The sequence below is a fragment of the Castor canadensis genome, chromosome 9, assembly GCF_047511655.1.
Source record: "Castor canadensis chromosome 9, mCasCan1.hap1v2, whole genome shotgun sequence".
Classification (NCBI taxonomy): domain Eukaryota; kingdom Metazoa; phylum Chordata; class Mammalia; order Rodentia; family Castoridae; genus Castor; species Castor canadensis.
Genome location: NC_133394.1, coordinates 31372535 through 31386957, shown reverse-complemented (window position 1 = coordinate 31386957; position 14423 = coordinate 31372535). Strand labels below are relative to the sequence as shown.

Here is a 14423-nt window from a genome sequence, read left to right as displayed (position 1 = left end):
AGAACAGGTCCTGCCTGGGGGTGCTGATACCAGTGGGAGGGGAGATGATGTAGGGAAAGGGTGTAGGAAGGTGAATATGGTACAAATACTGTATACACAGAAATATAAATGGAAAAATGAGACCTGCTGAAACTATTCCAGGAATGAAGGGAAGACGGATAAAGGAGAATTATGGAGAGGATGAATTCAACTATATTTGATGTATTGTAAGAATTTTTGTAAATGCCACGATGTATCCCCACCTAGCACAATAGAAAAAAAAAAAGATTACAGATCTCTCTTCTTACATCTGTCTCCTAAATAAATTTAGGAGACTTAAATTGCCTTAATTGGGATCAGCAAAGCATTCTGCAAAGCAGACAGTCCAGCACACTTATCCACACTATTCTGTTCAAGAGTACCAATCTTTGTCATTACTGTTTGCATACATATTTATGCACATGTGTATGTATATCATATATTTACAGGTAATTAAACAACCTGTATTAGTTTTTCATTGTGATAAAACACCTGACATAAGCAACTTAAGGGAGGAAGGATTTATTTTGGATAGTTGTGTCAGTTGCTCTTGGCAGGGAAGGCAGGGTAGAGCAGACCAGCTCACATTATGGTGGCCAGAAAGTAAAGAAAGTAAATGCCTTCATTACTGGGCTTTTTCCTTTGTTCCCTTTCATTCCATCCTGGCCCCCAGCCTGTGGGATTGTGCCACCCACCTCTGGAAGGGGCTTTCCCTCTTGGTTAATCCTCTGTGGAAATGTCTTCACACATGTAATACAAGTGTGCTTTACTATGCACTTCTTGTAAGCCAATCAAAGTATCGATCAAGAGTAATCATATTTTTAAAAAATGGAGCCCCACCCTATAAATGCAGAAAAGTGTGCAAAACATACATATTAAGCATAGTCAGGTATCAGAAAGCAAATTACTATGATCTATCATCTAGATCAAGAAATCAACTGTCAGTAATCCAGGAAGCCCCTCTACATTTCCCTTTCTGATCACAAGCTCCTCCCTTCATTCCTCCCAAATCTACCCAGCTGTTATCATGATTATTTCAATACTTCCACAAATTAGCAATCATTCTTAAAAACTAGCTTAGAATTACCATTTTCTAAATTTTATAAAAATGGAGCTGCACAATATACATTTTTAAAGTGTTGGCTTTTTCCATTTGGTATTAAAAGATTCAAGCCAAGTGTGTGGTGATGCATGCCTAAAATCCTAGCACTTCGGAGGGGGAAACAGTTGGATTTTGAGTATAAGGCCAGCATGGGATACATTTTGAGTTCAAGGCCAGCCCCACCTACATGAGACCCTGTCTCAAAAAACAAAACCAAACATACACAAGGATGGCTACAGCTGTCTTCGTTCCTTTTTTTTTTGTGGTACTGGGTTTGAACTCAGGGCCTCACATTTGCTAGGCAGGTGCACTACCACTTGAGCTCCTCCAATAGCCTTCGTTCTTTTCATAACTGTATTTTTTGCATTATGTGACTATGTCATGATTTGCGGACTATTTTTAATAGACAAGGATTGGTTCCAATTTTCTGTTGTTATAAATAATTCTGCCACGAACGTTCCTGTGTTTGGCTCCTGGTGCACATATGCTCAGGTGTCTTGTCATATTTCAAGAGTGAATTGCTGGATTAACAGGATAATATATCTCTCCAATGTCAGTGGACATTATTTTCTAACCAATTTCCACTCTCACCAGCACTTACTGACAGCTCCCACTTTTCCATACCCTCATTGACACTTGGTATCACCAGACTATCCATTAGTTTCATGACAGTATCTTATAGTGCATTTATTTTGCGTTTACTAATTATTATGAGATCGAGTCTATTTTTGTGCTTCTGATCATTTGGATTTTTATGTTTTGCCAAGTGCCTATTCAAATCTTTCGCACATTTTCCTATCGGGTTTTCTTTCTCTTTTTTGTTTGGCGGCAGGACCTCACGCTTGTGAGGAAGAAGCTCTACCACTTGAGTCACTCCAGCAGCCCAGGTTTACTTTTTCTTAATGCTTTGCATAAGTTTTTTAATACATTGTACACAAATTTTATAAATACAATCTCTCACCCACTGCCTTGCTTTTCACTCTTCATTTGTCTTTTGAAAATGGGGGTTTTTACTTTTTTATTTTTATTTATTTAGAGACAGGGTCTTGCTATGTAGTGCAGACTGGCCTTGAATTCACTATGCAGCTTGAACTGACCTCAAACTCACAATTCTTCTGCCTTCCCCTCAAATGCTAGCATTATAGGTGTGCACCACCAGCTTGAGGAAAAGGTTAGCAAGACCCCATCTCAACCAAGAAAGGACTGGTATGATGGCATGTGCTGTCATCCCAGCTACTTAAGAAGCAAAAATAGGAGGAAGTCTATTTTTTCCAGGCTGGCCTGGGTATAAATTTGAAACACTATTAGAAAAATATCTAATGCTAAAAGAGCTGGGAGGCATGGCTCAAATGGTAGAGCACTTCTTTTGCTAGTAAGCATAAGGCACTAAGATGAAACCTGAGAATACGGCAAAAAAAGAAAAGTTAACGTTCTTTTGAACTGACTATATATACCATAATCGTATTATCTATGAATAATGAGTTTATATTTCTCCCCTCTTCCTTCACCAGATAGTTCCTTCCACATAATAGTGAACAGAAGCAGGGAGGTTCTCACTTCCAATCTCACAGGAAGTGCTTTTTATTTAATTATCAAGTGTGATGTTTTCCATGGATTTTTGTCCGGCATCCTCTCAGATTAAAGAAATTCTTTCCTAGTGCTGGTTTGCTAAGAGTTTTTAAAAATCATGACAGGACAATTTTATCAAATTTTTTAAAAATTTGAGATAATATTTCTCTCCTTTCCTTTTTTAAGGTAATGAATTACACTGATCATACTTTTCACATAATGTAGTTTGGTATGATTGTCTTAAATGTATTCCTAGGGTTGATTTGTTACAGTCTGGGGAGTAATTCTGGAGCTATGCTCATGATGAAACTGGTGTTTAATTTTCTTTTTTCTTTTTGCAGTACTGGGGTTTGAACTCAGGACCTCATGTTTGCTAGGCAAGTAGATACTCTACCACTTGAGCCATGCTTTTGGCCCTAATGTTTGTTCTTACATTGTCTTTGTAAAGTTTTCTTTATTCTTGCTAAAATGAACTGGTAAGTATGTTTGCTTTTCCTGTTTTTTGGAAGAATTTAAGGTGAAATTACTCAGTTTTCCTATTTCATCTTGAGTCATCCTCACTTTATGTCTTGGATCCTCAGTGTCTGTAAGATTTGTAGGAAGGTCTCCTTTTGCATTCTTGATTTGGGTTATGTATGCTTTCTCTTTTTCTCTGATTCATCTTACTCTATGAAGATGACCAATTTTATCAAGTCTTTTTAGTCTCAACTTTGGCAATTTGATGCTTGTGGTGTGTTGCACATTTTCTGCTTTATTATTTTTAGCTCTTTATAGTTCCTTCATTCTGCTGTGTTGGCTTTACTTCACATTTTCCCCTAAATTCCTAAAATGAGTATAGCAAATACATGCAATGAAAGCAAAACACTTCCCTCTGATTATAGCTTTACCTACACCATATAAAATTTGAAACAGATTTGACACAGTATTTAATTTTCATTTTAAGAAAAAAATTTGATTTCTTCTATGATTCTTCTTTGACCTCTGAGGCACTGGAAGTATATTTCTTAATATTAATGCAGATATTTATTTATGCTTGTTTTTTTGACACAGGGTCTCCCTACATAGTTCAGTCTGGCCTTGACCTCATGATTCTCCTGTCTCGGCCTCCTAAAGTCTGGGATTACAGATGTGCACCACCATACCTGGAAAATGCAGACATATTTCTTAGGTATCTATTATTAGTACTAGATGATTCACTAAGGTCAGAAAATACCCTGGGTACCTTACAGTACTTTGAAACTTGTTAAATGTATTTTTGTAACAAGTATGAATGTTCATAAAATGTACACTTAAAAAGATCAGGGCCTGTAGTTAGGTACAATATTCTACAATATATCTTATCTTTATCATGTTACTCAAATTTTCTACATCATATTTTTACCTGCTCATTTTGTAAATTACTGAAACATCCTATGATACTTGTGGATTTGTCTATTTCTACTCACACCTGTGTTTTGGGAGAACAGTATAATTTCCTTGTCTTCTGGTAAACTGGCCTTTTTCATTACTATAGCTGCTTTAAGTTTAGCAAGCCTTTTAATCTTTGTGTTGTTTTATTTGACATTTTTATAATATTAATACCAATATTTATTAATATAATTATAACTATGATATAATAAGACTATTTCAGCCTCTCAGCCTCCTTTAGGTTTGAATGGTAGATTTTTTTCCCCATCTTTTATTCTCAATCTTTTAAATCTCATATTTAAAGTATGTTTTAAAAGTATAGATGCTTTTTAAAAAAATCTATTTGGCAATTGTTCTTTTAATTAAAGCACTCAGGCTATATGTATCACTACATGTAGTAATTGCTATATATATTATATATTTAATTACTAAAATACTGTGTCCTAGACCTATAATACTTTTATTCCCTATTTTATCCCACATACCATGTTCCTTTTTCTCTCCTCACTTCTCATTTTGGATTGTTTAGATGTTTAAAAAAAAAACTATGCATAAATCTTTCCAATAGTTTGGTAGTCACATATTATTTTTAAAAATTATTTAGTACAGTGGGCACAATGGCTTGGAGAGTGGGAGGTTTGCAGTTCAAGGCCAACTCTGGCAAAAATATAGCAAGACTCCATCTCAACCAATAAGCTGGGCATGGTGATGTGTACCTGTTGCCCCAGCTACACAAGAGACATTAACAGGAAGATTGCAGTCTAGGCCAGCTCAGGCAAAATGAGAGACTCTAGCCAGAAAATAAAGGAAAAAGGGCTGGGATATGGCTCAAGTGGTAGAGTGCCTGCCTAACAAGCACAAGACCCTTACTCCAAATCCTGCTATTGCCAGAGGCATGGGTGAGGATTATTTTATTTTAGTAGTCCCCTTAAAAGCTGAAATCATTGAATAATCAGAGTCAACCAGTACCTTCTTAGAAATGATTCAAGGGTTCTTTTCTTTCCATTTTTGGTCTTTTACTCTCCCTTGTATCTATATCATTTCCCTTCTATCTCAAAATTTATAATTTTCTATGTGATTACATACTTTTGGACTTGCTCAGTTTTCAATCTGAAAACCTTTGCTTGTTTTCCATTTGGAAGGGTAGGTCTATTGGGTTTAGAATTCTAGGTGAGCAGACACTGACCTTCGGCACATGGAACACACTGTCTTACTGCTGTCTAGCTTTCATTGTTGCTGTTGGGAAGTTAGTTGTCAGTCAAACTGCTGATCCTTAAAAGGTAATCTTTTTTTTTCTTTTTCTGGCTAATTTAAGCATTTTTATTGCTGCATTTTCAATATAATTCAGTTAGCTGTGTATTTCTTCTTGTTTAAGTGGTTTGAATATCCCCATCAAAATTCATGCTGAAATTTAATTTCCACTGTGAGGTATCAAGAGGGTAGAGACTTTACCCAATTGTGTTATCTGGAGGTGGAATCTTTGGGAGGCAATTAAGATTAAATGGGGTCATAATGGGGAGGACTAAAATTAAATGGGGGCTTTGCATACATGTAATCTACGCATATAACATATAATTATGTGAGACCATCGGTTTGTAAGAGGAATCTGCCTCACCGCTTATGTCCGGCAGAGAATTCTCACCAGCTTCATCAGAAACATTGCCGATCTTGAATTTCCAGCTTTCAGAACTGTGAGTCGAATAAAGATTCTTTGTGAAATTTTTCAGTCTGTGATATTTAGTTATAGAAAGGGAAATCAGACTAAGACATCTGTCATGATTTTGGTTCAATGGTCTTCTTGAATCTTCGATGTCTTTCATAATTTCTCTGCGAAAATTTCTTCAAATGGTGCCTCTGCACTGTCATACCCCACCCCACCCCCAGTTTCTACTCTTCCAGTACTCAAAATAAATGTACACGAGAGACCCTCACTTTAGTCTTTGTACCTCATTTTATGAGTTTTTTTATTAGCGCATATTAATTATACAAACTGGTTTCATTGTGGTGGTCCTCTTTTTCTTTATACTTCACTCTGGATTTTCTTTCCTATCTTTCAGCTCACTGGTTCTCTATGTCAATTATATCTAATATGTCATCAAACCCTCCATTAAGTTCTTAATTTTGTTTGAATTTTGGGATTCAGGAATTTCCATTTTTTTTTTCCAATTCTGCTATGTCACATTTTTATAGTTCCTACTTTCCTTCCAAAAATTTAAAGCTTGCTTTTAACCCTTTGAACACCATAAGCATACCAGTTTTGATCAACTTCTAGTAATTCTGATATCTGGAGATTTGTTTCTATTGTCTGTCCTTTGTGCTGGTTCTGGCTTGTAATGGCTTGTCTCCTCGTGTCGCTGATCCTCTTTGAGTATGTGCTAGACACTGTATTTGAAAAATTATTCCTCTGGGTTGGTTTGTTTCCTTTGATTCACTGTCTCCTAGGGTGCCTACTTTAAGGTGTCTTTGTGTGAAAAAGGGTGTGGTTTACCAGAATCTTCATTGCTGGTAGGTATGGGATTTCAACTTTTATTTACCACAGTAACAGAAGTGGAGCTCAGCCTCTCAGCTGCCTTTCCCACACTGGAACAAGAAGACGTTCCAGAAGCAGAGGTTTTGCCGATGTAAATGTAGTAACGGAGTAATGATACAGCTGAAGCTAGAGGTACCGAAGCAAACCTAACACATCAATAAGACTAAGAAGGTTTCTGAGTCAAGAACTGACAGTTTAATATTAGAAAACAATCTGAAAAAGTCCACAGAACCACAAATCAAGAAGTGAATTTTCTTCTCACCATTTTCTGCCAGTGGAGCCAGAACTTCAAAAATCATTTCTCTCTTATCATGCTCTATTTGTTTCTTGAAGAGTTTTACAAGCTCTTCAGCAATGTTTGTACTGGCAAATTGTTCTTTACTTGACTCTGAAAAAATAAGAAAAATTTAGAATAAGCAAACAAAATTAAAGCCAGAAATTTGTTGTCTATTACTTTTAACACTTAGTCATTTTATACCATTACTAAACATAAATACTCTTCAAATACAGGAACAATCAAATTGATTTTTAATGGTCCTAAAATTTGAAAAGGCTTTAGAGAAAAATGTTCTGACCCAATTACATTTGAAGCTATAAAAATATTCACTAGCATAACATATAGGTAACCATAGCAACAAAAAAGAATTACTAAGCAATAAATGCATAGTTTCTTCTTTTAAGAAAAGAAGAAAAATTGTCCATGACACTGTAATTTTATAGTTGAATAGAAAATGACACCACGTTATCTTTAGTGTTGCTCAAGTGGTATGTTTTTGCACTGACATGACTACTACATTTTTGCTTGTTTTTGCAATGCTGGGGACTAAACCCAGGACATTATGTACACTAGGTAGGCACCATCCCATTCAGCTATGCCCACAACACCATGACAACTATTTAAGGGCCAATTCTTGAAGCTAATTCTTTAAAGTACTAGCGGTCTCATTTCCTGTGCCTTTTCAGCATGTCCAACCTTCCCCCCAACTTTTCTAGAGCTTCAATTGTTAAATAGGCTAATTTCTCACATAAAAAAAAAAAAAACCTTCCCTCTACATCACCTCCTTCAACTACTATTGTATTTCGTTCACTTTTTACTAAGTTTTTTGATAACACTGTTTTCTGTACACTGCTTCTACTTTCTCAACTCACATGAATTCCTAAATACTAGTTACTTTTTGTCAGAAAAAAATGCAATGTTAAATAACAGAAATGTGTATGGTTTTGCTCCCTAAAAATTTTTAATAACTTAAAGATAAATTAGGAAATAATTTAACAAGTGCAATCTACTTCAGAATTGTAGTTAGAAAAGGAAAATATAACTCTACCTTATTTATTAAGCCTTGGAGCCAGACATGATGGTGCATGCTAGTAATTCCAGCACTTGTGAGGCTGAGGCAAGAGGGTTGTAAGTTTGAGCCAGGCTGGGTTACGTAGTGAGACCCTGACATTTCCATCCTTTTATTTTTCTAGTACCACCTTGCAGCAATCTCTGAAATCCATAGGGTGTAGTAAAAGCACAGCTGAGAAAGCGTAGGCTGGCGTGGTATACAAACCATCAGCCTACAAGCACGTATGCATTCTCTCAAAGTAAACAATTATTGAGAAGTTTTGGCATATCCAATAAAATTTTAAATATCTAATTATGTGAAGTCTGAATAAACCAAATGTTTTAGTAAAATCCATAATAGATAAGTTAATATTATACATATAGTAAAGGCCATTGAAGATATTAAAATGAGAAACAATAGTATTTAAATGATCACTTAAGATACTTTATGTGAGAAATTAAGTTGATTACACATCAAGAATTTTCTGTAACTACTCTATTACAAAAAAACTGCATTTCAAAGTGATTTTGCACAATAAAAACCATAAAGCTATATTTTTTCAAATGCCAGATAGTGATCTACTAATAAGACATAAAATCAATTTAGTATTGTGACTACTATGCTAAACAGGGCATTAAATACAGAAGAGTACCATTTAGCTTTAGGTGTGTTTATATAATAAGTGGTGACATAACTGATTTTTTTTTGAGACAGTGTCTCACTATGTAGCCTAGGCTGGCCTAGAACTCATAGTTCTCTTGTCTTAGCCTCCCAAGTGCTAGGATTATAGGTAGGTGTCACTGGGGCCTAGCTAAGATGCATTTCTTACTTTGGGCCACAGTCTAAAAACTGAAAAGTACTGCCTTAAGATGAGCAATTTACAATACAGTTTTATATTTTTTGTATACTTTTGGAGAAATATTAGCATTTTATTAGTATTTTATACTTATAGTGTCTTGAACACAGCAAGAGCTGTATCAGTATTTATCTACTGAATGATTTAAATGTTCAATTGTGCAAGTTACTGTCTATGTAATTTAGATATATATACTAGTTGCCTTGAAAAAATTTACCTCCCATAAAGAGGCTTCTTTTCTATTAGAAGATAATTCAAATTAGTAATTCCTATTAGTAATTATACTTGTAATTGCTAGTAATTTATATTGCTAAATAAATTACCAGGTTGGATTATATTTAAGGATTTGACCCTACTTACTTCAGAGGGCCTCTGTAAAGGTGAGTGAGGTTTAATACAGACCTAGGATCCTCTAATTCTCATTGCAGAAGTGGATGAAAATAGTTTATTGGAGTATAGTAAACAAAGAATTTAACTCCCTTCCCATGAAGTTAAGCAGGAGTTCTACACAGTTCCTGGAACTCAAGTATTTAAAAGATTGCGACACAAAGCCATAAAAGGAATGAAATTGGTTCTCAGTAAGCAACTGCAATTATGTAAACATGCACACAGCACAGCCTGTCCATGGATTACGATCCTTTCCTTACTTGATACACCTTTTTGTAAGTTTAGGTAAATAAACCTCATAAGCTTTTGCTTTTTTCCACATACTCTCCTAAAACTTCAAAAAGGGAGGGATGACTTTGTGGCAGTTTACTTTCTACAGTACCAGTGTCCAACAAAAATAGGCAGAATTAATTTAATATTATATTCTATACTGCACAGTATATTCATCACTTCAACATCCCATCAACAAAAATATTGGCAAAACGTCTTATGTTTTGACAATCCATTGTGTATTTTATATTTACAGTATATCTCAATTCAGATTACCCATATTTCAATGCTCAATAGTCACCATGTGGTTGGTGGTTACTATGTTAAACAGTGTAGCTCTAGAAACTATTCATCCTGAAGTGTAACAGTAAAGGACTTGCACCCTGAGTTTGATGGAATCAATGCTAAATTAAGACAGACTTGAAGCAATCATGTCTGTGTTTTTGATACAAAGACTGGCATGGTCAGTATGAGATTGTAAGATTTCTGTTTTATTTCTACCAGCTATACTGTACACAAACTCTTACAATCCATTTTTATAATAGAAGATAACTTTGTGAAACACTAACGAATGTACTTTCCTTTTTGGTTTCACTTGGAAAAATATGTATTAATCAAGCTAGTAAGAAAAAGAAGAAAAGCAGAGTTGAGGGTGTGGCTCAAGTGACAGAGTGCCTATCTAGCAAGAGTGAGGCCCTGACTTCAAACCCCAGTATCATCGAAAATGAAAAAGAAGGCCAGAGAAGAGAAGACAAGAAATACAAACACTAAAATATGACCCAGGGCCTCTCACAGGCTAGGTAAGCACTGTACCACTCAGCTCTATACCCTCAGCCCCTAAAATTTAAATCTTAATACATAAGATCTAATTGGATCTTTTCTTTAAAAGCATTGAAAGAAGTATCTTGAATGCTTAAAAGAAAAACAAATATAATTTAAGCGAATCCCAGGTTCTTAAACAAAAATTTACTATAAGCTCATTAATAAGTTAATGATATTTGTGGCTCACAATGGGGACTTACCAAGTTCTGCTAAATTTCCAAATGCAACAAGACACATTTCTGTGAGAGCTGCGTTGTGGCAGTGGATACCCAGCAATTTGACTAAGGTAGGGATAACACCCATATTGATAAGCTGTGCTTGAAGGGAATCTGTAAAAAAAAAAAAAAAAAGAAAAGAAAAAAAAGGGAAAAGTATTCATACATCAAATGAGTTAGTAAGAAGAAATTACAAGTTATTCTCTGTAGTGTAAACTCAATTCTCTTTGAATTACAGTGAAAGGAAATGAAGTCCATTAATAAGATTGATTTGAACACTTACATTAGTTTAGAAGAGGTGAATTTTGAATGTTTTTAATGACAAATAAAAATTCAGAGATGAACGTAATTTAAAGAATATATCAAATAATTAGCTGTTTTGTTTTAAAATAGGGTCTTATGACCTTTAGTGATCAGGCTTTTGAGATGTATAAACAATTAAATATTACCACTGCTTTTTTAAATGTAAGGGTAAACAAATATTTTCATTATAGAAAATCACAGAATATATGAAAGGCCTAAGGAGAAAAACAAGTTGAGCAACACTAGGAAAGGAGGCAAAAATCTTAGAGTCCTTTAAATACAGTTGCTTCATAATAAGAAATGAAAAGTATACACTATATAAAATGATTGGTTCTGTGTATTTGCAAGCAGAGTGCAGTTTGATGACTGCTAGAAAGGCATGTACTTTTAACAAAGAAAAAATGAGTTACCTAAAATATTTTTCTTTTCAAAGTTTTATTTAGTTACAGTGGCAGATCATCTCAGTAAAAGAGATGGCTTGAAGAGGTGAAGAGAATGAGGTCAAGGTGACCTTATCGTCAATGTCTGCCTTCATTTTCTAAGCAAGTAATTTAAGGTACTAAACATGTCTTAGATTTCCACAATGGTTCTTCATGGTCAGTGATAATAGAATACCTATAGCAAGGTTGAAGGCAAATTAACCAAAATGAAAACCAAAAGTGCTGTCTCTTAGAATAAGCAGAAGAAGAAAGACATTATCATCCATATATTTGTACAAAACACTACTACTGTAGATAACTGAAAGGTTCTTTAAATTTTTTTCTCATTAAAATTATATGCCATTTTCAAGCTAACAATTTTCTCCAAATCCTATTACCTATTTGGGATATAAAGGCAAACTCTACTTCTGTTTTTACAAAGCATATTCTCCTCATAGCACCAATCCCTTGATAGGGTTTGCTTGCTCATGTCTATTATTACTCTTCACAGTTCTTAACCTGAAGATAAGTGAGTGGGTAATTGTCAGAACAGAACACAAAGACAGGGTTAAGCTGTCTTATATGCCAGTTTATTACTTGGCTGGTGGTCCTTGTTATTAGTTCTTCCTGGCTTTTAGAGTGAGGTAGGAAGCAATAGCCAATAGTGGCTTACTGCCCCTGAAAAAGTGGTGAGTAGTTTAATTGAGATACTTATCTGGTTTGGTCTATACTGGAAAGGGGCCAGTTACTAACACAAGAACAGAAGATATACCTGAGAAAAAAGGTTAGTTCAAATTGTCTAATAAAACACTTCAAGTTTTGCAATGGAATTATGAAGCTTATTCTAACAGGAGATAAAAAATATATTCAATTGAATGATGTTTTTCTACTTTTGATGTAAAATTTCCCGAGTATACAATGCAGTAATGAATAAATGATTCACAATATTTATAGGCAAAATATCTCTAAGATCTAATGTTATGCCTGTATGTTACATGGGCAGAATACCTGCATTATGATTACAGTATTTATAACAATCATGCACCAAGGAGCTTACCAAGTTAGAAATTATTTTGATTACTCACCAGTAGAATTCTTTATTAGTAGATCACCTCTGTATTTCCTTGTTCTTTAGAAGTATTTTTACTTATTTACTCGTTTTTTACTAGCTCATTGAATACTGCAGAGCTGCCGAATCATTAAATTTCAGGTATGTAAGCGTGAGCACGAGCGCATGCATTGAGTGTGAGTCAAACTCTGCTCGATGTCTGCATATATGTACGCATCACACACCCCCTCAGTACTGTTGGGATGAACTTTATAGAAATCCAGCAGTCCAGGGACATCAGAGGAATAACAAACTTTATGAAGGAGAGAACTCAATAGGGAATGCCACTTAGAAGATGATGCTCTTCACGTTTTCCTAACTTGGCATCTCTCACCATTTTCTAGGGCTGCTTTAAAAATTCTATAAATTTTGGTTCCAGGGAAAAGAGGGGCAAAAAGTTAAAAAAGGTTACAGAGCTTAACAAAATCTTTGGTATACAAGTTGCACCAGTAACATCTGAAATTGTAGGAAATCAGGAGGAAAAGTAGCACAGCTAAATGCCAATTGGTGTGAATCACCATAATTCATGAAAATCATGTTATTTTGAAAAAATATTTTATAACTACTCAGGAGCCAAATTAATTATATACTCACATACAACACAAATACCACACACAAGAGAAAAATATATAACCATCCAATTGGACAGACTCATTTTGGACCAATTGGGTGTTTTATTTTCTATCTACTTCTATTATGCTAACTAAAATAATAACAAAACTCAAATAACTCTAAAATTTGTTCACACTTATATAAGAAACTATCCTTCAATAATGAAGGCCTGGGACACGTGTGTGTGTGTGTGTGTGTGTGTATGGGTCTGTGTGTGTGCAGACCTTTATTCAAACAGTTTGATACAAATGTTCATTTCATTGATAAAAAGGCATCTAAGATGTGTCTCTCAAAGTAGGATTCCTAAAACCCTTTCAGAAGATTACAAAATCAAAATTCTTTTTATAAGAATATCAGGATTTTTTTTTCTTTTTCACTATGTTGACATTTGCAATGATGGAGCAAAAAGAATGGCAGCTTGAATCCAGGAAATGATAGCAAATTGTATATTCCTCACCATAACATAGTCACAGTAAAAAATGCTATTTGTCTCTATAATACTGTTTTTGAAAATACTTTTCATAAGATACTACATATATTACATATGATAGTTTTATAATTGTTTTAAAATGTGATACTAAATCCTTTGAAATAACTTATATATCTAACATAGACCTTATACTTTTTGAGGTATCTAAAGGGTCGAGAGACCAAAGTTTCAGAACCACTGTCAAAGGATTACCTAATGTTTATGAGAGTCATGGGGAGGAAGGAAGAAAATATGAAAGACATTCTAAAGTTCAAAGACGTGCTTGGTAGATGTGATAATAGGTAAAAAGGAAATAAAAATTAAAAGCATGTCATAATCCTAGATTTTGACGCTCAGATATTCTGAGAGAAATTAACTTAAAGCACTTCGGTTTCTCATCTTTTTATTTGAATAGGGGCTTTATTTAAGCCTTGAAGAATATTCCAAATTTAGTCTAATTATTTTCAGTTACAACTTGCTATGTTGCCATTAAGTAGGCTTTTAAAAACAAGTAGGAGTTCTGTTTGTGCAGGATAATGTAGTATTAAGTCTTATCAATGGAAGCAATGACTACTTTGTTTTTTTTTTTAATTGTCCAAAGAAAATTTGTGAATGTTCTTCAGAGGACATACTAGTTGACACGCATGCTGCCATTAATGTAATGGGGAATATTATTTTTAAATGAAAGAGTAACAGGAAGAAATTTTTTAACCAAAAACAGAATACGCTGGAACAAAGTTTGTGAAACAATTGCAAGACTAAGACTTTAGCATCCCTCAATAAACACCAGCAACTCCAGGGGAGTGTTTATCAGAGCTCAACAAACACAGCATTTCACAAAAATGCATCCCAGGCCCATACACAGCAAACACTTATGTGTGAAAGACAGTCTTTAGACAACACAATGTCATAAACATCTAAAGATTTTTTTTAAAAAACTGCTCCTGACACACATCACAGACAAATACTGACCAAAATACAGATTTACAAAATTACATAATATCAACA

General features: G+C 34.5%; 1 protein-coding gene across 5 annotated transcripts in view; it reads right to left on the bottom strand.

The window, feature by feature from the left end:
- Positions 1–14423, bottom strand: part of Rap1gds1 (Rap1 GTPase-GDP dissociation stimulator 1) — a 126222-nt gene that overhangs the window by 24825 nt on the left and 86974 nt on the right. For all 5 annotated transcript variants that reach the window (XM_020185421.2, XM_020185420.2, XM_074041406.1 and 2 more), the window contains 2 exons: positions 10490–10618; positions 6889–7014 (listed from right to left, as the gene is read on the bottom strand). In XM_020185421.2, coding sequence (XP_020041010.1) covers positions 6889–7014; positions 10490–10618 — 255 coding nt within the window. The remainder of the gene's footprint in view (positions 1–6888; positions 7015–10489; positions 10619–14423) is intronic.